The 23727-nt window shown below is 40.1% G+C and overlaps 3 protein-coding genes across 3 annotated transcripts; 2 read left to right on the top strand and 1 right to left on the bottom strand.

Moving 5' to 3' along the window:
- Window positions 1-668: 668 nt before the first annotated feature.
- On the bottom strand, window positions 669-2012 carry LOC134190029 (uncharacterized). The gene is made up of 5 exons (XM_062658440.1): window positions 1826-2012; window positions 1477-1635; window positions 1269-1423; window positions 1076-1207; window positions 669-1016 (listed from the first exon to the last, which is right to left on the bottom strand). The coding sequence occupies exons 1-5, from the start codon at window positions 1973-1975 to the stop codon at window positions 788-790; spliced, it is 825 nt and encodes a 274-aa protein (XP_062514424.1). The 5' UTR covers window positions 1976-2012; the 3' UTR covers window positions 669-787.
- A 2060-nt stretch (window positions 2013-4072) lies between these two features.
- On the top strand, window positions 4073-5324 carry LOC134190081 (polyglutamylase complex subunit TTLL1-like). Its single transcript, XM_062658498.1, has 4 exons — window positions 4073-4191; window positions 4507-4620; window positions 4683-4736; window positions 4801-5324. The coding sequence occupies exons 2-4, from the start codon at window positions 4511-4513 to the stop codon at window positions 4934-4936; spliced, it is 300 nt and encodes a 99-aa protein (XP_062514482.1). The 5' UTR covers window positions 4073-4191; window positions 4507-4510; the 3' UTR covers window positions 4937-5324.
- Window positions 5325-10606: 5282 nt separating this feature from the next.
- LOC134189725 (polyglutamylase complex subunit TTLL1-like) lies at window positions 10607-15124 on the top strand. The gene is made up of 7 exons (XM_062658088.1): window positions 10607-10741; window positions 11354-11488; window positions 11554-11662; window positions 12378-12458; window positions 12741-12850; window positions 12913-12966; window positions 14841-15124. Exons 1-7 carry the CDS (start codon window positions 10614-10616, stop codon window positions 14929-14931), a joined length of 708 nt encoding a protein of 235 aa, XP_062514072.1. The 5' UTR covers window positions 10607-10613; the 3' UTR covers window positions 14932-15124.
- Window positions 15125-23727: the final 8603 nt, after the last annotated feature.

A 23727-nucleotide genomic window follows, 5' to 3' on the forward strand; every position in this document is an offset into this window, starting at 1 on the left:
GGTTTCAGATTTTCCAACTATTGATATGTGGATTCTTTCATCAGAACCCTAAAAACCCATATTACTTGTGTTTCGTATAGCCGTAACCATATACGCGGTCTACAGAGCTCAAATAAATAGTACGAACTACGAATGTCTACACGAATTCTAGCTATTCTGCCTGTCTCATGCAGCATTACCAGCTACGCATGCGTCGAATAAAACCCGGCCATGTTGTGTGTTTGGAACGTTTCATGCTGTGATTTCTATGGGTTTTACGAACTCGATCTACAGAAACCCACGCATAACACATGTTGAGTTAGATGGGTTTTGTGTCACATTTCCTGTGTGTGTTGTTAACTGACGTCACTGGATGTTTGCTGACTTGAGGAAGCAAGTACACAGGGACACATAGACTGGAGATCGACACACAGACTGGACGGATAGCTTGCTGGGTCGTCTGCAGACACATTGGCTGGAAAACAGATAGTCAACAAAAACACAAGCAAACTAAAAAAATAGACAGATAAAAAGATAAACATACTAGGGAATATGTAAAGAATTACTTACATCAAATGCAGTTTGTATGTACACCTGATTGTATGTGAATGAGTTGGAAGGAAAGTGTTGAAGACATGTAGTATTGTAAGCATACATGCATAAATACTGAGTGGGGTAAACCTTAATCATTTTGCATTGCTATCGTGTTTTGTATTGCAAATGCTTACTAGAGATCATTGCATGCACAACTTGTCTAGTGCAATACATACACGTAACAGTATATAGTCAGCAATATTGCTTTTGCAGTCTAGTCTCTGACAAACACACGGTGGAGAGTGTCATAATTGTAGTTGTTTGGATAGTCATCACACTCAAATCGACCTGGCCCATATCTGGGTGCAATTCCCCAATGGTAGGAAGCACCTCGGTAGAAAGGAAAGTCTGTAAATCCTGCTGTTTGATGAGTAGCAGCCCAAACATTGTTGATTGCATCTGGAATGAATGCTGTGTGTCCAGTCAACTTTTCATTTTTTGAGCTAAAATACAATCAAATATTAAAATTGATTTTTAGTTACATTTTACACAAGATACGAACCTCCAGTCTGACACAGAGAAATGTTTCCTTCCATCATAAGCAGTTTGAATAATATTTCTGTTGTTTGTTTTAAAATGAACGACTCTGTTGTGGTGGCTTGTTCTACAGTAAAATCTCAACTCTTGTGCCCACCTACACATAACAATCAGATTGGTCACGTGACATAAAACACAAACATTTTTAATTAACTGACCCTGCAGATATTCCCATGTTGTTGAGCAGTTGATGTGAGTATCCATCAGGGCTGGTTGGCAATGCAGTAACGAGATCATATTTGGTTCCTCCTCTGTGTTTGTATGCATACAGCAGCATCCAACCACCTCCATCTGTTTTCATGTCACAGTAAGCCTGAACAAATATGGTGAGAAATGTGTCCATTTGCTTTACTTTTGTCATCATACCTGAAAGGGACACGTAGCTCCTGGTGGCTGTATCCAGTAAATGCCGTTTTTTTCAACTCCTTGTTGTTTGAGGTGTTTGCATGATGCTCCAGGGTTGAAGTTTGAGCCCCATACATTGAAACAGCTATCAACTCCAACCCACTGAACACCATTGCATACCTAGAGACATACAGCAATTACGTACTACACACACACACACACACACACACACACACACACACACACACACACACACACACACACACACACACACACACACACACACACACACACACACACACACACAGTGACACACTCACACAATTAAATAGAAACAACAATGATGACAATAGTTTTTGAAGGAAGACACCTCTATGAATCGTTTCTCGCTGTTCCAACGAAATGTTTCAGTCGAGCATGGACTTGATGTGACAACCACTCGTATTTCTGAAGGTTCAGGTGCACGTTGACCAGTAACAGCCAACGTGCAGACACTGATGTAAATGACAAACTTGAACATCGACGCACAACGTTAATTAACCGTACAACTGATGACGAGATACTGCAAACGACGTGGTTTATATTATAGAAACTATAGTTATAGGGTGTGCCATAGTTAGAGTGAGAAACAAGTGCAAAGTGGTCATGATCATGGCTAAGTGTGAAACAATTGCAAAGTGCTCTAGGGTTAGGTGTCCACAGCAAGTTCAAATTAAGTGACTAATGGGCATCACATGGTACTCAGAACTGATGGATTATTAGTAGCACGTAACAATGAACACTTGCTCTAGACACCATTGGGTTAAAAGTAATTGCATTGTAGTTTGCATTTGCTGGACATGAACCGGTCATGGAGGCCTAGGGTGCACCACGGAGGGTAACTGTAAAGTTGCTAATGGCTGTTACACTCAACTAGTGCCCCGGGCATGAGCAAAGTGAATGGGTGTCAGGATCGAGCATCGATTATGCACAATAACAATGATTGATAGTGGGCGTGGCATGACTTTGCAGAGCAAGAAAGAATTAGGTGAATATATACAGTAAATGATGTGAGTGCCTTGTGTCAAGCATATTGGTAGAAATACACTCTCATCTGTGACGTTCTCAACATAGTTGTTTAAGGACGAAAAATTTTTGAGTAAATCTAATTGCGTTAATTAATTTGATGCTCTCTGAGCGTGCGTGTTCACACCGGTCATAGTCACGATTACTTTCGCGTTAGTGCACTAACGCCACAAAGAGTAGTATTACAACCACATTAGTGGATGCACGTGACTTTGGCACGTGAGGTAATAGACCAGAAGCCGATGTTTCTGATATGGCGTTGTATGTTTAAACGTACAAACGCAGCAACAACATGGCGACGTATACGGAAGCGCATGCAGATGTCTATTACATACGTGCCTGTACACGTGACAACTTCCTGCCATCCCTGAACGAGCTGCCAGAGAAAGCAAACTAAATGTTTTTCTCTTCAAAATCTAAAGCAATGGATTCGTCAAGACAATTCAACCGAATTCTTGCCAGATATGACGGATGAAAACTGTCGAGGCTAATTACACTCACGTGCCCACGTGACTTACTAATCATAGTTAGCGGTAACGCACTTGCGCTAATGTTGGCCTAATCATAAATTAGCTTAATCATAGTTATTACTAGTCCAGATGTCGGTGTGAACACGCTCTCTGTTAGCTGCAAGTTGGTGTTTGATAAACAACAATTTTTTTGCCAGTTTTTGGTAACTTTGCATTGTGAGTTAGAGACTATGATGTTAACTGTCACTATTTACTGTTGTGTGTTAAATGTAGAGGAATGATAATCGAAGAGCTGGCGAGGCTTGATTATTTGTGCGATGCCGCAGATGGTCGTGATTGGAAATTGAGAAAAGGAGCAACTGCAGGACGCAGTCAACCTGACTAATCATTTGGAAGTGAATTGAGATAAGCTAAGCCACAAGTCAATGATGAAAATAATATAAATAACAATATATGCACACACACACACACACACACACACACACACACACACACACACACACACACACACACACACACACACACACACACACACACACACACAGAGTCCTGAATATAAATTTAGTAATTGTTTGTATTTTGTCGCATGTGTTATCAGACTTCTTTAAGTGTGTACTGCCAGCTGACTATAACATTTTGTTGAGGAGTTTGTAAACAATCTTTTCATTCATTGGATTATGAAGCCAACAGGAAAGGCTAAATAGATTAATTAGACCCTAGTGCTTGCCATTTTGTCATCTTATTTCGTGTTTAATTTTATTGCTGTTGTCATGCACTGCATGGTTAGTTTAAAATTTTATTTTAAATGTCTAGACAACCTAGCTGGATGAGTAAGATGGCATTACTGAGCTGATGTACGTCAACCAGTTTGTTTGCTTTTTAGAGTCTTTTTCTGGAGGGGGTGATTTCTGTTTGATTTGTGTAGACTATTGTTACTAGATGTTTGCTGATTTGATTATAATATAGCTATATAATCTCTCCTCCCATCACATGCAGAAAGCAGTCTGGAATAGCGGGTGTACGTATAGCAGCAAAGATGCATGCGAGGTTGGCGCCAAAAGTAGACACGCTCATGCGCAGTGCTCGCTCTGGTTTCGCGTGACTGATAACTGTGAGATGACATTCATTGTCTTATCGTTCACTTGTTGAAGGCCGTACAGTCTGTGATGGCTAGTGATCGGCATTGCTTTGAGTGTTACGGGTGAGGCATACAACCACACAAGACGTATGATGACTTGGCAAAGTATTGTGTGTGTGTGTGTGTGTGTGTGTGTGTGTGTGTGTGTGTGTGTGTGTGTGTGTGTGTGTGTGTGTTTGTGTAGCTATGATATCACGATTGACACAGCTCTCAAACCGTGGCTAATAGAGGTAATTTGTGTGACAGTTGTGGTGCAATGTGTTTGTCTCTGTTTGTTATGAACGTTTGCTGACTGAATGTTGTAATACGTTTGATTGATTTTTATATTTTAAATAAAATTGTTTGTATTGTTTGTATTGTTTGTATGATCTGTTGCAGGTGAATGCATCTCCGTCACTCGATCACATCAACGACTGCAGCAGACAGAGTCATGAAATACAGTCTCATCAGTGACATACTCAACATTGTCATTCCAGGACGAGACATTCCTGAGTAAGTCTATTCGTGCTTGATGTTTTACGTTAGAGATGCGAGTCAGTTTCGTCTCTATTCAGCGTTCGATGGAACAAAATTCCTGCCAAGAAAGCTCTTGGTAACTTTGATGTATTGTGAGTTATATGAATGTCATGTGTAGATGTTGGTTGTCAATATTTGTCATTGTGTGTTGTGAAGGTATGATGAAGAGCTGGAGAGGCTTGCTCATCTGTCTGATACTGCAGATGGTCGTGATGGGAAATCGAGAGCAGCAGCTGCAGGACGCAGCCAAACTGGCAAAGATGGGAAGAAGCAGCTAACCATTTGGAAGTGAAATGAGATAAGCCACAAGCAAGTGATGGAAATTTAGTTGATATTACTTAAATGCACTCAATCTCTTGCCGCAGGGTTACTGGTTGGTGATTTCACATGTGGAAAACTGTGGGAGTGTGTTTGCTGTACTAGCTGAGCTGATACTATGCCATTTGTTTGCTGTAAATAATGTTTCATAGTTTATAAATTCTTTCTGTGTTGTTGACTGACATTACTGGATGTTTGCTGACTTGAGGCAGCAAGTACACAGAGACAGACAGACTGGAGAATGACAAACAGACTGGATGGATGGCTCACAGGGTCGTCTGCAGAGCAAATGAATAAACAGATAAACAGATAAACATACCAGGGAACGTAAAGAATTATTTACATCAAATACAACATGTAGCTACGAGACATGTGAGTGAAGAAGTTGGAAGGAAAGTGTTAATGAGATCTACATCATCTATGCATAATTCCATATACGTGTAATACTGTATATACTCAGTGTGTTAAAACTCTGTTTGTGTATCTAAATCATTAGAGAAGTGTAGTTTTAGAGAGTTTGCATTGCTCTTGTATTTGATTATGTGAACAACACTTACAGCTATTTTCTATTTCAAACACTTACTCTGCAATCATTGCATGCACAACTTGTTTATTGCAATTTACACACAGTCTAATCTCTGACAAACACACGGTGGAGAGTGTCATAATTGTAGTTGTTTGGATAGTCATCACACTCAAATCGACCTGACCCAAATTTGGGTGCAATCCCCCAATGGTAGGTACCACCACGGTAAAAAGGAAAGTCTGTAAATCCTGCTGTTTGATGAGTAACAGACCATACAGAGTTGGTTGCATCTGGAATGTGTGCTGTGTGTCCAGTCAACTTTTCAGTTTTTGAGCTAAAATACAATCAAATATTAAAATTGATTTTTAGTTACATTTTACTCAAGGTACGAACCTCCAGTCTGACACAGAGAAATGTTTCTTTCCATCATAAGCAGTTTGAATAATATTTCTGTTGTTTGTTTTAAAATGAACGACTCTGTTGTGGTGGCTTGTTGTACAGTAAAATCTCAACTCTTGTGCCCACCTACACATAACAATCAGATTGGTCACGTGACATAACCTTGACAAACATTTGTTTACTGACCCTGTGGATATTCCCACGTTGTTGAGCAGTTGATGTGAGTATCCATCAGGGCTGGTTGGCAATGCAGTAACGAGATCATATTTAGTGCCTTTTCTGTGTTTATATGCATACAGCAGCATCCAACCACCTCCATCTGTTTGCATGTCACAATAAGCCTGAACAAATATGCTACTAACTCTAATGTCTTTTTCTTTGTTTCTTTATTTTGTACCTGAAAGGGAGACTTCGATCCTGGTGGTTGTATCCAGTAAATGCCATTCTCTTCAACTCCTTGCTGCTGGATGTCTTTGCATGATGCTCCAGGGAAGGATTTTGAGCCTTTTAGTTTGGAACATCCACTGACTCCAACCCATTCAATACCATTGCATATCTACGACAAACAGCAATCACACACACCACACACACACACACACACACACACCACACGCCAGTTAAGAACGTCTAGCAATGCTGACACTTACACTACACCATGATGATGGAAACAATCATGCCAGTAAACAGCTAATATTTTACGAACCTCTAACATTCGTGTTTTGCGGTTCCAACGAAGTGTATCATTTGAGCATGGACCTGGTGTGAAAGTAAGACGAACTTCTGCAATTGCAGGTGCAGCTCTACCTCCACCAGTAACAGCCAACAAGCAGACACTGATATAGATCACGAGTTCATACAACAGCAGCATCCTAACTCTAGGTACCCAACGTTTTCTCTGATCACAGATGCTGCAACTTTTACAGCATAGTTGGTGTCGAGCATGTCGGGTCTTAATTCCAACATATCAAGCTAATCAATCAATTAATTCTCGGGTGTGCATGTCACCTTGTTTTACAAATGATATATATCAGTAACGTTACGGTTACCGCGTTGTTAGTATGTTGTGTTGATGAATAATTGTCTTACTAAACCTGGAAATGCGTCACTTCCTGATCAACGCGTGTACATATCTATGAATTAATTAATTAATTAATTACTTGTGTAATTACGGTAATGACGACAAACAGAATGAACAACTAAGCTAATGCTATTGTATTGTAAGATAAGTTAAGTTAAGCCTTAATGGTAACTTTAACCATCAAAATCATCAATTTATTATTAAATTAGATGGAAACTTTACATTTATTGTTCTGCAAAGTGTAAGTGATGGCTCCACCCATCTCCACGCCAACAGAAGTCAAAAAGGGGGAGGGGCTGACTGTGTTAGCTATAAGCTCACGTGCAGAAAGCAGCCTGGAATACCGAGGCTAGCAGCTGATGTGGAAGGATGAACGCGAGGTTGGCGCCAAAGTAGACACGAGCATGCGTAACGATTGCTCTGGATTTGCGTGACAGAACGTCTCGTTTCGTTCGGCCTATTTGTTGGCGCTTAAGTTTTCTTGCATGTCAAACTTCCCATGGATGTTTGGCAAATTCAGATGAAAGTGGAGTTTGGTTGGGAGTCGGGACAGATGGTAGTTCTTTCAAAGTTTATCTCTTTAGACTTATATTATTAATTTAATTAATTAAATGATGATTGGTTAATTGATTAGCTTGATTTTTGCAGAACTTGGGTTTGTACATCAGTAAAACAGTCAACAGGCGAAGATAGGAAGGCACAGCTAACCATTTGGAAGTAAAATGAGAAGTTAGAAGCAAGTGATAGAAAATTTTAAATTGATATTAATTAATTAATGCACTCAATCTCTTGCTGTGGTCACTGGTTAGCGATTTCAGATGTACAAAAACTTAGAAGCTGATATTATGTATGCAGTTTGTTTGCTGTGATAATAATGTTTCATTAATTGTTGTGGCATTAATATTTACTACTTTATAAATTCTTTTGTATTGTGTTGACTGACATTAGTGAATGTTTGCTGACTTGAGGAAACAACTTCACAAAGACAGACAGACTGGATATTGACAAAAAGGCTGGATGGATGGCTCACAGGGTCGTCTGCAGACACACTGGCTGGGAAACAGATAGTCAACTATAACATATACAAGCAAACTGATAGACAGATAAACAGATAAACATACCAGGGAATTTAAAGAATTACTTACATCAAATACAACGTGTAGCTACATGACTGTGAGTGAAGAAGTTGGAAGGAAAGTGTTGATGAGAGCTACATCATCTACGCATAATTCCATATACGTGTAATACTGTATATATTCAGTGTGGTTAAACTCTGTTTGTGTATCTAAATCATTAGAGAAGTGTAGTTTTAGAGAGTTTGCATTGCTATTGTATTTGTTTATTGCAATTTACATACAGTATAGTCAGGAGTATTGCTTTTGCAGTCTATAGTCTCTGACAAACACATAGTGGAGAGTGTCATAACTGTAGTTGTTGGGAACGTCATCACACTCAAATCGACCACGTTTGGGTGCAATATTCCCAAACGGTAGGTACTACCACGGTAAAAAGGAAAGTCTGTAAATATCCTGCTGTTTGATGAGTAACAACCCACACAGAGTTAGTTGCATCTGGAAGGTGTGTTGTGTGTCCAGTCAACTTTTCAGTTTTTGAGCTAAAATACAATCAAATATTAAAATTGATTTTTAGTTACATTTTACACAAAGTACGAACCTCCAGTCTGACACAGAGAAATGTTTCTTACCATCATAAGCAGTTTGAATAATATTTCTGTTGTTTGTTTTCAAATGAACGACTCTGTTGTGGTGGCTTGTTGTACAGTAAAATCTCAACTCTTGTGCCCACGCACCTACATTTATGCTCCTATTTCTGTGAACACGTCTTTGTTCTGTTCAGTCAACTGCTCTGTAAAAATTAGTGGTCACGCGTTTGGTTGAGTGCTCCTCCCCGCCAGAAACGGTGTCTTGGAATAGGATGTTGCGGTGGGGTTGACAGTTAATTGTTAGGAAGGTCTTCACATCATTTTTGTCTTTGCCTCAGTTCCGCGTATGTAAAAGTGTTGAAAACTTCCATATTGCATCACCTTCTGACCAGCTCTAGTGGGAAATATTGCCGCTCAGGCCACTTGTGTCTCTCTTGACTTCTTTCCTGTTTCGTCGCTGCTTCTAAACCTTAGACTTTGAATTGCTGAGACCAAGCCGCCAGACTTCCGCGAGATTTGGGCACTAGACTGGAGCAAGTGTACCTGACGCGTACGCTCCATAGTCTAGCCAAACTTTTGACATCATGTGCACGTGATATGCTCCTCTGGCGAGACGGAACTGACTGACTACTAGTAATTGTTTACAGGCTAGAGTACTAGTCTAGGAGTGCGTTGCTCGATCAGTCTAGACTTTATCTTACGTGTCAGTCAGTATATATATATATATATATATATATATATATAGTGCTCTAATCTAATAATAAAGAGTACAGACTGTACGACCGACCTATAACCTCATCGTTTGCAGATGCTTTCATTCGTGTCATCAGATTAGGATGCTGTTGTTTGAACTTGTGTTTTATATCAACGTCTGTTTGTTGGCTGTTACTGGTGGAGGTAGAGCTGCACCTGCAGTTTATATACAATAGCAATGCAAAATACATTTCTTATGATTTAGAGACACAATCAAGATTTACCCCAATCAGTATATATACGCATGTATGCTTACAATACTACATTTCTTCAACACCTTCCTTCCAACTCGTTCACACACAATCAGGTGTACAAACAAACTGCATTTGATGTAAGTAATTCTTTGCATTCCCTGATATGTTTATCTGTTTATCTGTTTACTTGCTTGCTTGTGTTTTCTTAGACTATCTGTTTTCCAGCCAGTGTGTCTGCAGACGACCCAGCGAGCCATCTATCCAGTCTGTTTGTCTCTGTGTACTTGCTTCCTCAAGTCAGCAAACATCCAGTAACGTCAGTCAACACAACACGGAAAGAATTATAAAGTATCAAACAACAATTTAATGAAAAATTATTTACAGCAAACAAATGGCATAATATCAGCTCAGTATAGCGTGCAAACACACTCGCACAGTTTTGAACATCTGAAATCACCAACCAATTGTTGAGGGTTTTAGTAAGAATCCTTCTAGCCCTTCGATTATGAAACCAACAGGAAAGGGTAAATATCATTGGTTGCACATTGCGTGGTGTGTGCGTGTGCGTGTGTGTGTGTGTGTGTGTGTGTGTGTGTGTGTGTGTGTGTGTGTGTGTGTGTGTGGTGCTGTGGCTCAATCGGTTAGAGAGTTTGTTTGGAGAAAGGAAACATCCGGGAACTTGCAGGATTGCAAGTTCAAGTCACAGTGATGGCGAGCTATGGCATAATTTCCTTGGGCAAGAAACTTACACACAATTGCCTTTCTCGACTCAGAAGTATAAATGAGTACCTGGTCATTGACTGGGGTGGCAAAGGCCTCCGACAAAGTCCATCATGATCAGCCACTGGGGGCCCGGGTGGGACTTCGGGTGCCCACACCACAGTTAGCGTCGCAGTCGGTGCTCCTGCGAACGCCTTGCCAGGCTCCAAGAGATTACTTAGCACGGTCCATAGCTCCTGCTTAAGTGCACAGGAACCCAGCCATCTGGCTGGGGGCATTACCGTTTTACGGCAGCTCCTTATCCATTTGCCATTTTGTATGTGTGTTGGCACACACATGGGTGTATGTGTTTATGTGTGCATATCTGTTGTAGCACAAGGTGTTGGCATATTCCTGGTGAATAAGCTCAGTCAGATAAAGAAATGGTCTAGAGACGGAAGAGGCATGTAAGGAAGCATTGAACAATGATAAGATAGATGTAAAGACGAGACAAAGAAAGGAAGCACACAACAGACAGACAGACAAACAGGTAGACAGACAGACAGGCAGACAGACAGATGGACAGACATGTGCACACAGACACACAGACAGATGGGCAGATGGACAGATAGATAGATAAACAGGCATGCAGACAGATGGATAGACAGACAGACAGACAAACAGGTAGACAGACAGACGGATGGACAGACGAATGGACAGACAGGCAGACAGGTGGATGGACAGACAGGCAGACAGACAGACAGGCAGACAGACAGGCAGACAGACAGATAGACAGGCAGACAGACAGAAGGACAGACAGACAAACAGCCAGATGGACAGACAGACAGACAGACAGACAGGCAGATGGACAGACAGACAGACAGACAAACAGATGGACAGACAAACAAATGGACAGACAGACAGACAGACAGACAGACAGGAAAGAGACAGACAGCCAGACACACACAACATCAACATAAACATATTTTCACACCTATACACGTTAAACAACAAGCATCAACACCACAATCAATCAAACAACAGTCAGTCAGACTCATCCCTTTCATCATGTTCTACAGACCAGCTCACGTTCCCGGCAAAGATGCTTACATCATCCAACGATACCTAGAAGACCCGCTTCTCATTGGAGGCAAGAAATTCGACCTTCGTCTCTACGTTCTTGTCACCAGCTATCGATCCCTCAAGGCATACATGTACACAACACACACTGTCTGCATATTCTGTGTGATGATGCTAACCAGTTTGTTGTACCGATCAGGTACCGGCTTGGATTTTGTCGTTTTTGCACAGTGAAATACAACAGCAGCACGAGTGAGCTGGAGAACATGTTCGTTTACCTCACAAACGTGTCGATTCAAAAACATGCTGTAAGTAAGGAACACCAGTGTGTAGCATAGATATTGTACACAAATGTGTGGCACACTGGGGCGTGTCTTATGACGTCATCAGTAGGGTATTTAACAAGTAGCCAGACAATAGTGCAGGACTGATAGATTGCTGCACACTTGTGATCATGGGAATGGCTGATTAAGTAGAAAAATATAATAATACATTTAGAAATAAGGATATTTGGATGAGTTACGTTAAGTAGGAAATCCTTATTAGCATATATCTTACAACTTGTTCTCATAACGTTTTGGGGCAAAGCATCAGACAAAGCTAGGCAATGCACTGTCTATGCATGTGCATTATATTTACTAGTAACGTACCTTGAAAAATATATTAGTTATTTAATTAATTATTACCAAGACTGGTAGTGGAAGTTTTGATCTGAACACACACACACACACACACACACACACACACACACACACACACACACACACACACACACACACACACACACACTTTGTGACGCAGACAAACGTCAACTTCTTGAAAAGCTGAGCAGCCATTGCCGCACAAGCTGTGTGGTGTCCTATTGCCTTGCAAACGCATGCCACGAACATGTATGACTCACATACCACACGACAAGGGTTTGTGTGCACCCTGGATATCCGTTGAGATACGCCTTAGGGCTAATGATAGGCTTTAATGTCGCCTCGTTTCTATAGACTCTTGATGAACGTGTGATTGTTACAGGAGAAATATAATGACAGTCATGGTGGCAAATGGTCGATACATAACCTCAAGATGTACTTGGAAGGAACGAGAGGAAAAGAGGTGTGACATGTGGGCAATGACTTTTTTAGTGTGTGTGTGTGTGTGTGTGTGTGTGTGTGTGTGTGTGTGTGTGTGTGTGTGTGTGTGTGTGTTTGTGTAGCTATGATATCACGATTGACACAGCTCTCAAACCGTGGCTAATAGAGGTAATTTGTGTGACAGTTGTGGTGCATGTTTGTCTCTGTTTGTTATGAATCTTTGCTGACTGAATGTTGTAATACGTTTGATTGATTTTTATATTTTAATTAAAACTGTTTGTATTGTTTGTATGATCTGTTGCAGGTGAATGCATCTCCGTCACTCACATGGACGACTGCAGCAGACAGAGCCATGAAATACAGTCTCACCAGTGACATACTCTACATCGTCATTCCAGGACGAGACATTCCTGAGTAAGTCTAATTGTGCTTGATGTTTTACGTTAGAGATGCGAGTCACTTTCGTCTCCATTCAGCGTTCGATGGAACAAAATTCCTGCCAAGAAAGCTCTTGGTAACTTTGATGTATTGTGAGTTATATGAATGTCATGTGTGGATGTTTGTTGTCACTATTTGGAAATTTAGTTGATATTAATTAAATGTACTCAATCTCTTGCGCGTGGTCACTGGTTGGTGATTTCAAATGTGGAAAACTGTGGGCGTGTGTTTGCTGTACTGAGCTGATATTATGCCATTTGTTTGCTGTAAATAATGTTTCATAGTTTATACATTCTCTCTGTGTTGTTGACTGACGTTACTGAATGTTTGCTGACGTGAGGAAGCAAGTACACAGAGACAGACAGACTGGAGAATGACAAACAGACTGGATGGATGGGCTCACAGGGTCGTATGCAGACACACTTGCTGTAAACAGATAGTCAAAGAAAGTACAAGCAAACGAATAAACAGATAAACATACCAGGGAACGTAAAGAATTACTTACATCAAATACAACATGTAGCTGTGACTGTGTGTGAAGAAGTTGGAAGGAAAGTGTTAATGAGATCTACATCATCTATGCATAATTCCATATACGTGTAATACTGTATAGACTCAGTGTGGTAAAACTCTGTTTGTGTATGTAAATCATTAGAGAAGTGTAGTTTTAGAGAGTTTGCATTGCTGTTGTATTTGATTATATGAACAACACTTAAGCTATTTTCTATTTCAAACACTTACTCTACAATCATTGCATGCACAACTTGTTTATTGCAATTTACATAAAGTATAGTCAGCAGTATTGCTTTTGCAGTCTAGTCTCTGACAAACACACGGTGGAGAGTGTCATAATTGTAGTTGTTTGCATAGTCATCACACTCAAATCGACTATATCTGGGTGCAATTCCCCAATGGTAGGTACCACCACGGTAAAAAGGAAACTCTGTAAATCCTACTGTTTGATGATTACCACCCCAAATATGACTGGTTGCATCTGGAAGGTGTGCTGTGTGTCCAGTCAACTTTTCAGTTTGTTTTGAGCTGAAATACAATCAAATATTAAAATTGATTTTTAGTTACATTTTACACAAGATACAAACCTGCAGTCTGACACAGAGAAATGTTTCTTTCCATCATAAGCAGTTTGAATAATATTTCTGTTGTTTGTTTTAAATGAACGACTCTGTTGTGTTTGCTTGTTGTACAGTAAATCTCAACTCTTGTGCCCACCTACACATAACAATCATGTTGGTCACGTGACACAACCTTGACAAACATTTGTTTACTGACCCTGTGGATATTCCCATGTTATTGAGCAGTTGATGTGAGTATCCATCAGGGCTGGTTGGCAATGCAGTAACGAGATCATATTTAGTGCCTTTTCTGTGTTTGTATGCATACAGCAGCATCCGACCACCTTCATCCATTTTCATGTCACAATAAGCCTGAACAAATTTATTTGTATATTAAATGTGTGCATTTGCTTTATTTGTGTGATTCATACTTGAAAGGGAGACTTCGATCCTGGTGGTTGTATCCAGTAAATGCCGTTTTCTTCAACTCCTTGCTGCTGGATGTCTTTGCATGATGCTCCAGGGAAGGATTTTGAGCCTTTCAGTTTGGAACAACCACCAACTCCAACCCACTCAACACCATTGCATACCAACAACAAACAGTAATCACACACACACACACACACACACACACACACACACACACACACACACACACACACACACACACACACACACACACACACACACACACACAAACACACACACGCACGCACGCACGCACTACACGCTAGAACTCTGACAACTTGTTTAGCCAACAGCTTTCACTGTAAGCCAATACGTACAGAAGAAAAAATCTGTCACCTCTAGTACTCATTTCTCGCTGTTCCAACGAAGTGTTTCATTTGAGCATGGACCTTGTGTGAAAGTAAGCTGCACTTCTGTAATTGCAGGTGCTGCTCTACCTCCACCAGTAACAGCCAACAAGCAGACACTGATATAGACCACGAGTTCAAACAACAGCAGCATTGTAATTTCAACTAAACTCAGATATACACAACCGTAAACGAGAGACCCTCAGTCTGATGTTATAGAGAAATGCTGCAAACGATGAAGTTTTATAGGTTGGTGTTGAACCATCCTGGAGTTTGCAAACTAATCAAGTAGACAACCGTCTTATAATAATTTATGACTTTCTCGAGACAAATTTGGTATATACTACGGAAACCTATCTACAAAATGCGGCTGCGTCAGTTGTCACAACGTCCCGTGTCTCGTGCACTAGCTGATAAACAAAGAATCTGTAGCTATACCGTCTGCTATAATTATTAGCACCGCTGTTTCTGTCTAGGTCTTAACTTTAATACTACGGAAAGTCCGGTTTAGCTAGGTCTCCGCTCTCTAGGATCGTCTCGCTAGGCATGCAGTCACGCGTGTCCGTGTGTTGTCTCAAGCGGTACAGTATAAACAACATTCGTTCTTCGATCTGCTTGTCATACTGTTTCTACCACCATCTAATGTTACATACCTAGCTATAGTCTGTATTACGGTAAAGACGATTTACGTATACGTTAATTGTCAGCAGAACTCGCAGCTTTGACGAGACAGATTCTGAGAAGTCAATTACTTGCAAATTGCGACAGTAAAACATTACGCTCTTGACTATGTAAGGAACCGCTGCTTCATGATATGAAACGGACACTATCTACGGAAAGGTGTGTTTAGCTCTGCATGCTTTCCGACGCATGTTGTGATTTATTCGATCATGTTATTACGTAAACATATCTATTTCATTATAGCATGTTATTGTGTACTAGATATTTGAGGGGCAGTGGCACGTATTTCTTGTTGGCTAGTATTTACTACACTCGAGTATATGGCGCGTTATGTAAGCCAAAATTACATTGAGTTAGCCGATGTCCTAATGAGCTAGCGCTAACAGGTGGGCTCATGTCTAGTTAATTAACCGGTGTCCTCATGTGTTTGTTATATATATATATATATATATATATATATATATATATATATATATATATAGTGGTGTAATTTTGGCCTACATAACGCGCCATACGGGTAGAATAAAACTGTAGTTGCGTTTCATTGTGTCTGTCAGTCGATCCATCTAACTATCTCTAGGCACCAACGTCGTCTATCACAATTGCTGTCTAGCTAGAAATATAAAGACTTACAACCATGTATCTAGACACATGCATGAAATCGCACTTTACAGTGTTCGTGCTTGATGCGTGAGACTAGGTATCTATCACAAAGGTCAAAAATGCGCAAACTATGTACAGTTTGGATGTCGAAAACTACATCCGGGCCCTCTTAGCACGGTTCTTGTAACAACAATTACACCCAAGAAAGAAGACGCGTCCGAGTTACGACTTGGAAAATGTGGTGGAGTCTAATGTTCTTCCTTTTTCTTTTATCTCGCGCGTTTTTACTCGTTTCGAACTGTTTTGTATGTTGTAGAGTTTGAGAACGCAGAAGCGTTGATTAACTAATTCGGATGTTTATATTTATGCTTCTGGAGCATCGCAAGTCTTAGAATGATAGCACGGATGAAGAGCAAGAACTCTCTGATGTGTTTGTGAGGACACTGACGTATCAATCTCGATGTGGTCACTGGTTAGTGATTTCTGATGTACAAACAAAAACTTAGAAAGTGCGTTTGCTGTATCAAGCTGACATTATTTATGCAGTTTGTTTGCTTTAAATAATGTTTTATTAATTGTTGTGGCATTAATTAATATTTACTACTCTATAAATTATTTTGTATTGTGTTGACTGACGTTACTGGATGTTTGCTGACTTGACGAAACAACTTCACAAAGACAGACAGACAGACTCATACTGGATATTGACAAACAGACTGGATGGATGGTTCACTGGGTCGTCTGCAGACACACTGGCTGGGAAACAGATAGTTAAAGTAAACACAAGCAAACTGATAAACAGATAAACATACCAGGGAATGTAAAGAATTACTTACCATCAAATACAACATGTAGCCTAGCTGCTACGTTAATGCATGTGTGTGAAGAAGTTGGAAGAAAAGTGTTAATTAATGAGATCTACATTGTAGTATAAGTGTAATACTGTATATAATCAGTGTGGTAAAACTCTGTTTGTGTATCTAATTATTTGAGAAGTGTATGTTTAGAGATTTTGCATTGCTGTTGTATTTGATTATGTGAACTTACACCGTTCATTAGCCGTTTTCTATTTCAAACTCTTTCTCTACAATCATTGCATGCACAACTAGTTTATTGCAATACACACGTACATACAGTATAGTCAGCAGCTTTGCTTTTGCAATCTAGTCTCTGACAAACACACGGTGGAGAGTGTCATAATTGTAGTTGTTTGCATAGTCATCACACTCAAATCGACTATATCTGGGTGCAATTCCCCAATGGTAGGTACCACCACGGTAAAAAGGAAACTCTGTAAATCCTGCTGTTTCATGACTACCACCCCAAATATGACTGGTTGAATCTGGAAGGTGTGCTGTGTGTCCAGTCAACTTTTCAGTTTGTTTTGAACTAAAAGACAATCAGATATTAAAATTGATTTTTAGTTACATTTTACACAAGATACAAACCTCCAGTCTGACACAGAGAAATGTTTCTTTCCATCATAAGCAGTTTGAATAATATTTCTGTTGTTTGTTTTAAAATGAACGACTCTGTTGTGGTGGCTTGTTGTACAGTAAAATCTCAACTCTTGTGCCCATCTACACATAACAATCAGATTGGTCACGTGATATAACCTTGACAAACATTGTTTCCTGACCCTGTGGATATTCCCACGTTGTTGAGCAGTTGATGTGAGTATCCATCAGGGCTGGTTGGCAATGCAGTAACGAGATCATATTTAGTGCCTTTTCTGTGTTTGTATGCATACAGCAGCATCCAACCACCTCCATCCGTTTTCATGTCACAATAAGCCTGAACAAATTTATTTGTTTATTAAATGTGTGCATTTTGTTTATTTGTGTGATTCATACTTGAAAGAGAGACTTAGATCCTGGTGGTTGTATCCAGTAAATGCCGTTTTCTTCAACTCCTTGCTGCTTGATGTCTTTGCATGATGCTCCAGGGAAGGATTTTGAGCCTTTCGCTTTGGAACAATCACCAACTCCAACCCACTCAACACCATTGCATACCTACAACAAACAGTAATCACACACACACACACACACACACACACACACACACACACACACACACACACACACACACACACACACACACACACACACACACACACACACACACACACACACACACACACACACACACACACACACACACACACACACACACACACACACACACACACGTACGCATTACACGCTAGAACTCTGACAACTTGTTTAGCCAATCGCAACAACAGTCACAGCTTTCACTGTAAGCCAGTACATACAGTATACGTACAGAAGAAAAAATCTGTCACCTCTAGTACTCGTCTCTCACGGTTCCAACGAAGTGTTTCATTTGAGCATGGACCTTGTGTGAAAGTCACCTGCACTTCTGCAATTGCAGGTGCAGCTCTACCTCCACCAGTAACAGCCAACAAGCAGACACTGATAGAGACCACGAGTTCAAACAACGGCAGCATTGTAATTTCAACTAAACTCAGATATACACAACCGTAAACGAGAGACCCTCAGTCTGATGTTATAGAGAAATGCTGCAAACGATGAAGTTTTATAGGTTGGTGTTGAACCATCCCGGGCTTTGCAAACTAATCAAGTAGACAACCGTCTTATAATAATTTACGACTTTCTCGAGACAAATTTTGTATACAATACCGAAAGCTATCTACAAAATGCGGCTGCGTCAGTTGTCACAACGTCCCGTGTCTCGTGCACTAGCTGATAAACAAAGAATCTGTAGCTATACCGTCTGCTATAATTATTAGCACCGCTGTTTCTGTCTAGGCGTTAACTTTAATACTACGGAGAGTCCGGTTTAGCTAGGTCTCCGCTCTCTAGCTAGGATCTTCTCGCTAGGCATGCAGTCACGACTGTCCGTGTGTTGTCTCAAGCGGTACAGTATAAACAACATTCGTTCTTCGATCTGCATGTCATACTGTGCGTTTCTACCAACATTATGTCATATAATATTACATAGCTATAGTCTGTATTACGGTAGAGACGATTAATTGTCAGCATAACTCGCAGCTTTGACGAGACAGATTCTGAGAAGTCAATCGCTTGCAAGTTGCGACAGTAAAATATTACGCTCTTGACTACGTAAGGAACCGCTGCTTCACGATATGAAACGGACACTATCTACGGAAAGGTATGTTTAGCTCTGCTTTCCGTCACATGTTGTGATTTCTTCCATCATGTAAACATACAGTAGTTCATTATAGCATGTTATTGTGTATTAGATACTTGAGAGGCAGTGGCACGCTTTTCTTGTGGACTAGTATTTACTACGCTCGGGTTTACGGCGCGTTATGTAGACCAAAATTACACTGAGTAACCGGAGTCGTCATGTAGCCAGCCGGTGTCCTCATGAGTTAACCGGTATCTTCATGAGCTAACCGGAGTGCTCATGTATAGTTAGCCGGCGTCCTCATGAGTTAGCCGGTGTCCTAGTGAGGTAACCGGTGTGCTCATGTATAGTTAACCGGTATCCTCATAGATAGATAGATAGATAGATATCGAACTGTTTTGTATGTTCTAGAGTTTGAGAACGCAGAAGCGTTGATTAATTCGGAGGTTTTTATGCTTCTGGAGCGACGCAAGTCTCAGAATGATAGTACGGATGAAGAGCAAGAACTCATTGATGTGTTTGTGAAGACACTGACGTACACACAACGTTACAGCAGATACAACAACAGAGAAACCATACAAGCTGTCTAGATAGAGTGTAGGTTGACATGGTGGCGTATACTTGGTTTTGTCTTCATCTATGCTATGCGCGCGCGTGTGTGCGTGCGTGCGTGTGTGTGTGTGTGTGTGTGTGTGTGTGTGTGTGTGTGTGTGTGTGTGTGTGTGTGTGTGTGTGTGTGTGTGTGTGTGTGTGTGATTTGATTATAATTTGGGTGGGCAAGTACACATGCAAAGACAGACTAAAGGTTGCCAACAGACTTGATCTGTAGCTTAAATTAATTGCATGCTAAGTGTTTGCACAGATGCTGGCCGGAAAACAGACTGTCAGAAAGAAAGATAGGCAAACTGATGGACAGATTAACAGCAAAGAGAACTACTTAACTATAAATGCTAAATGTGTGTATCTCTACCTAACTTGATCCATGCTAGAGAGAAGGGAAGTGTAGTTGATGATACCATCATTAATTAATTAACTTAATTTATTGCACTACATTCTGTGTGGTCAACAGCTGCTTTTCTGTACAAATAATTTGATCTTTGATATTGTATATTTGATTATGACAATAACACTTAATTCTATGCTAGTGGTTGCACAGCTACAGTAGCTATGGCTCACATACTAGATACATGCATGTATACTCAGAAGTGTCACTCTAGTTGTCTAATCTCTGACAAACACACGGTGGAGAGTGTCATAATTGTTGTTTCCATTGTCATCACACTCAACTCGACCTGATCCATCATTGGGTGCAATTCCCCAATGGTAGGTACCACCACGGTAAAAAGGAAAGTCTGTAAATCCTGCTGTTTGATAAGTAACAGACCATACAGAGTTGGTTGCATCTGGAAGGTGCGCTGTGTGTCCAGTCAACTTTTCAGTTTTTGAGCTAAAATACAATCAAATATTAAAATTGATTTTTAGTTACATTTTACACAAGATACGAACCTCCAGCCTGACACAGAGAAATGTTTCTTTCCATCATAAGCAGTTTGAATAATATTTCTGTTGTTTGTTTTAAAATGAACGACTCTGTTGTGGTGGCTTGGTGTATAGTAAAATCTCAACTCTTGTGTGACCTACTTTTTAGTACACAACAATCAGATTGGTCACGTGACATAACCTTGACAAACATTTGTTTACTGACCCTGTAGATATTGTCATGTTGTTGAGCAGTTGATGTGAGTATCCATCAGGGCTGGTTGGCAATGCAGTAACGAGATCATATTTAGTGCCTTTTCTGTGTTTGTATGCATACAGCAGCATCCAACCACCTCCATCTGTTTGCATGTCACAATAAGCCTGAACAAATACAGAACTACTTGACCTGTTTGTGTCTTTTTCTACGTCTACTTTGTTACTTTCTACCTGAAAGGGAGACCTAGATGCTGGTGGTTGTATCCAGTAAACTCCGTTCTTGACAGCTCGTTCTTGTTGGTTGATTTGTTTGCATGATACTGCAGAAGAATTTTTGAGCCTAGTTGGTAGGAATGACCAACAACTCCAACCCACTCAGAGCCGTTACATGCCTAGAATAGACAGCATGCAATCACACGTGTAAGTACACAGCACATGCACACAACAATACAGCAAACAATCCGAATGAAGGATCAAGCGAGTTCTGTGGCAGAGTTGTGACCTCTAGCACTTGTTTCTCGTGATTCCAACGAAGTGTTCCTTCAGTTGCAAATATGCATGGACCTGAAGTCAATGGAACTCGACCTTCTACAATTGCAGATGCAGCTTTACCTCCACCAGTAACAGCCAACAAGTAGACAGTGATGTAACACACAAGTTCATACAACAGCAACATCGTAACTTGAACTACAAGCGACCGTCGTTTCTGATCATACAGATGCTGCAAATCGTAGTGGTTATATAGTATAGTTGGTGTCGAGCATGTCGGGTCTTAATTCCAACATATCAAGCTAATAAATTAATTTTAGGGTGTGCATGTCACCTTGTTTTACAAACGATATATATCAGTAACGTTACTGTTGGCGCGTTGTTAATATGTTGTGTTGATAAATAATTGTCTCACTAAACCTGGAAATGCGTCACTTCCTGATCAACACGTGTACATATCTATGAATTAATTATTTAATTGTGTAATTACGGTAATGACGACAAACAGAATGAACAACTAAGCTAATGCTATTGCATTGTAAGATAAGTTAAGCCTTAATAGTAATCAAAATTATTAAATTAGATGAAAACTTTTCATTTATTGTCCTGCAAAGTGAAAGTGTTGGCTCCGACCATAATACGCAAATGAGATTTGTCATTATATGCAAAGCAGATTTGCTAAAACGTGCAAAGTAGATTCGTCTATTGCGCTAATAATAATAATAATAATAATAATAATTTATTTTTATCATACCAAATCTGGTGTAGTTCCCTCATAGGGGCAACATATAACATACATACACACATGTAGACAACTGACATAACTAACACACAAAATCACTTAACCTACACGTAAAACATTACCATCTACCATATCCAATCCGTGTCCAGGATAACTACGTCTAACTATTAGCAAAGCCAGTGCTCTCACAAGTTCATTTCTTGAATCTATGGCCCATTTACGAAATTTAGTCTGTAGTATTTTCGTCTTAAGAGATGCCTGAACAAAGTCCGGAATTCTTTCTACTATAGAGTCTCTTTGTCTCATACCAAGCCCACGACGAATATCTTTTTGATACGCTGTGTTAACAGACGTCTCCACTATACTTCGTTCAAAATTCCACAAATGACTTCCATATGCAAGAACTAGAAATAGTTGCCTTTCCATGATTGTCATCCATACGCTATCTTTTGGACAACTTCTACCAAGTCGGCTAATGACACCATTTACAGCAGCATAAAATTTTCTTTTTCTAGCCTCCAATGTGCTCTGTACTATACAGCAACCATTCATGACAACGCCCAAATGTGTTATTTTCTCCTTGTTTGGTAATCTATTGCCATTGAGAAAGACATCTAATTCACTAGAGTGTTTCCATCGTCCCTGCTTGAATGTAATTACGACACTCTTTTTGGTGTTGTATATCAGATCATGCTCATTCGCATACGTAGTACATATATCTAACATTTGTTGTAATCCAGCAACATTTGGGGACGTGTTATGTCGTCTGCGTAAGTCAAGCACCCGAGGTATAGATCTGCTATTCTAGCTCCGAGACCAGAAAAGCTAAGCTGTGTCAAAAGATCATCTATATAGAGATTGAACAAAGATGGAGATAAAACGCTCCCTTGTCGTACACCATTTCCAACGCAAAATGTGAAGAACAGTGATTGTTCCACTTAACTTTCATTTCTTGACATGAATACCACTTGGCAAGAAATCTAACCAATAGACAAGAGCACCTCTGTCCAGTAACTTGTTAAACAAACAATAAAAGGAAACTTTATCATATGCTTTTGATAAATCAAGAGCACGCACATATACTTTGTTATCATTTGATAGGTAGAAGTCGACAGTCTCCTTCAAAACAAAGGAACAATTAGAACATCCATGACCCTTTTTGAAACCAAATTGTTGTTGACTAGACATCAGCATACCATGCAACTTGTCACGCATTATTAGTTCCAGTGCTTTGATATTGTTGACGAAACAGCTATTCCTCTGTAATTGTCTGGATCACTGGCATCACCATGTTTATCTTTAATGACTGGAACAACATAAGACTCCAAAAATTGAGTTGGGACAACGGAATGTCTTAAGCAAGCAGTAAAAGCTGTACTCATGTGGATAACTAAGTCAAAGCCACCATACCTAAGGTGTTCGCACTCTACTTCATCAGGGCCCGCAGATTTTCTTACTTTCAGTTGATGAAATGCTTTTTCGACCTCTTTTGGGATGTATCTCAACACACCACCATGGTAGTTTAATTAACTTTCAAACAAAACAAACTGATAGTTACGGTTTGGTATGTCTACTGATATTTCAATTATCTGGAATTTAGTGTACGTGTACACCGTTAAACGT

The sequence above is a fragment of the Corticium candelabrum genome, chromosome 14, assembly GCF_963422355.1.
Source record: "Corticium candelabrum chromosome 14, ooCorCand1.1, whole genome shotgun sequence".
Taxonomy (NCBI): Eukaryota; Metazoa; Porifera; class Homoscleromorpha; order Homosclerophorida; family Plakinidae; genus Corticium; species Corticium candelabrum.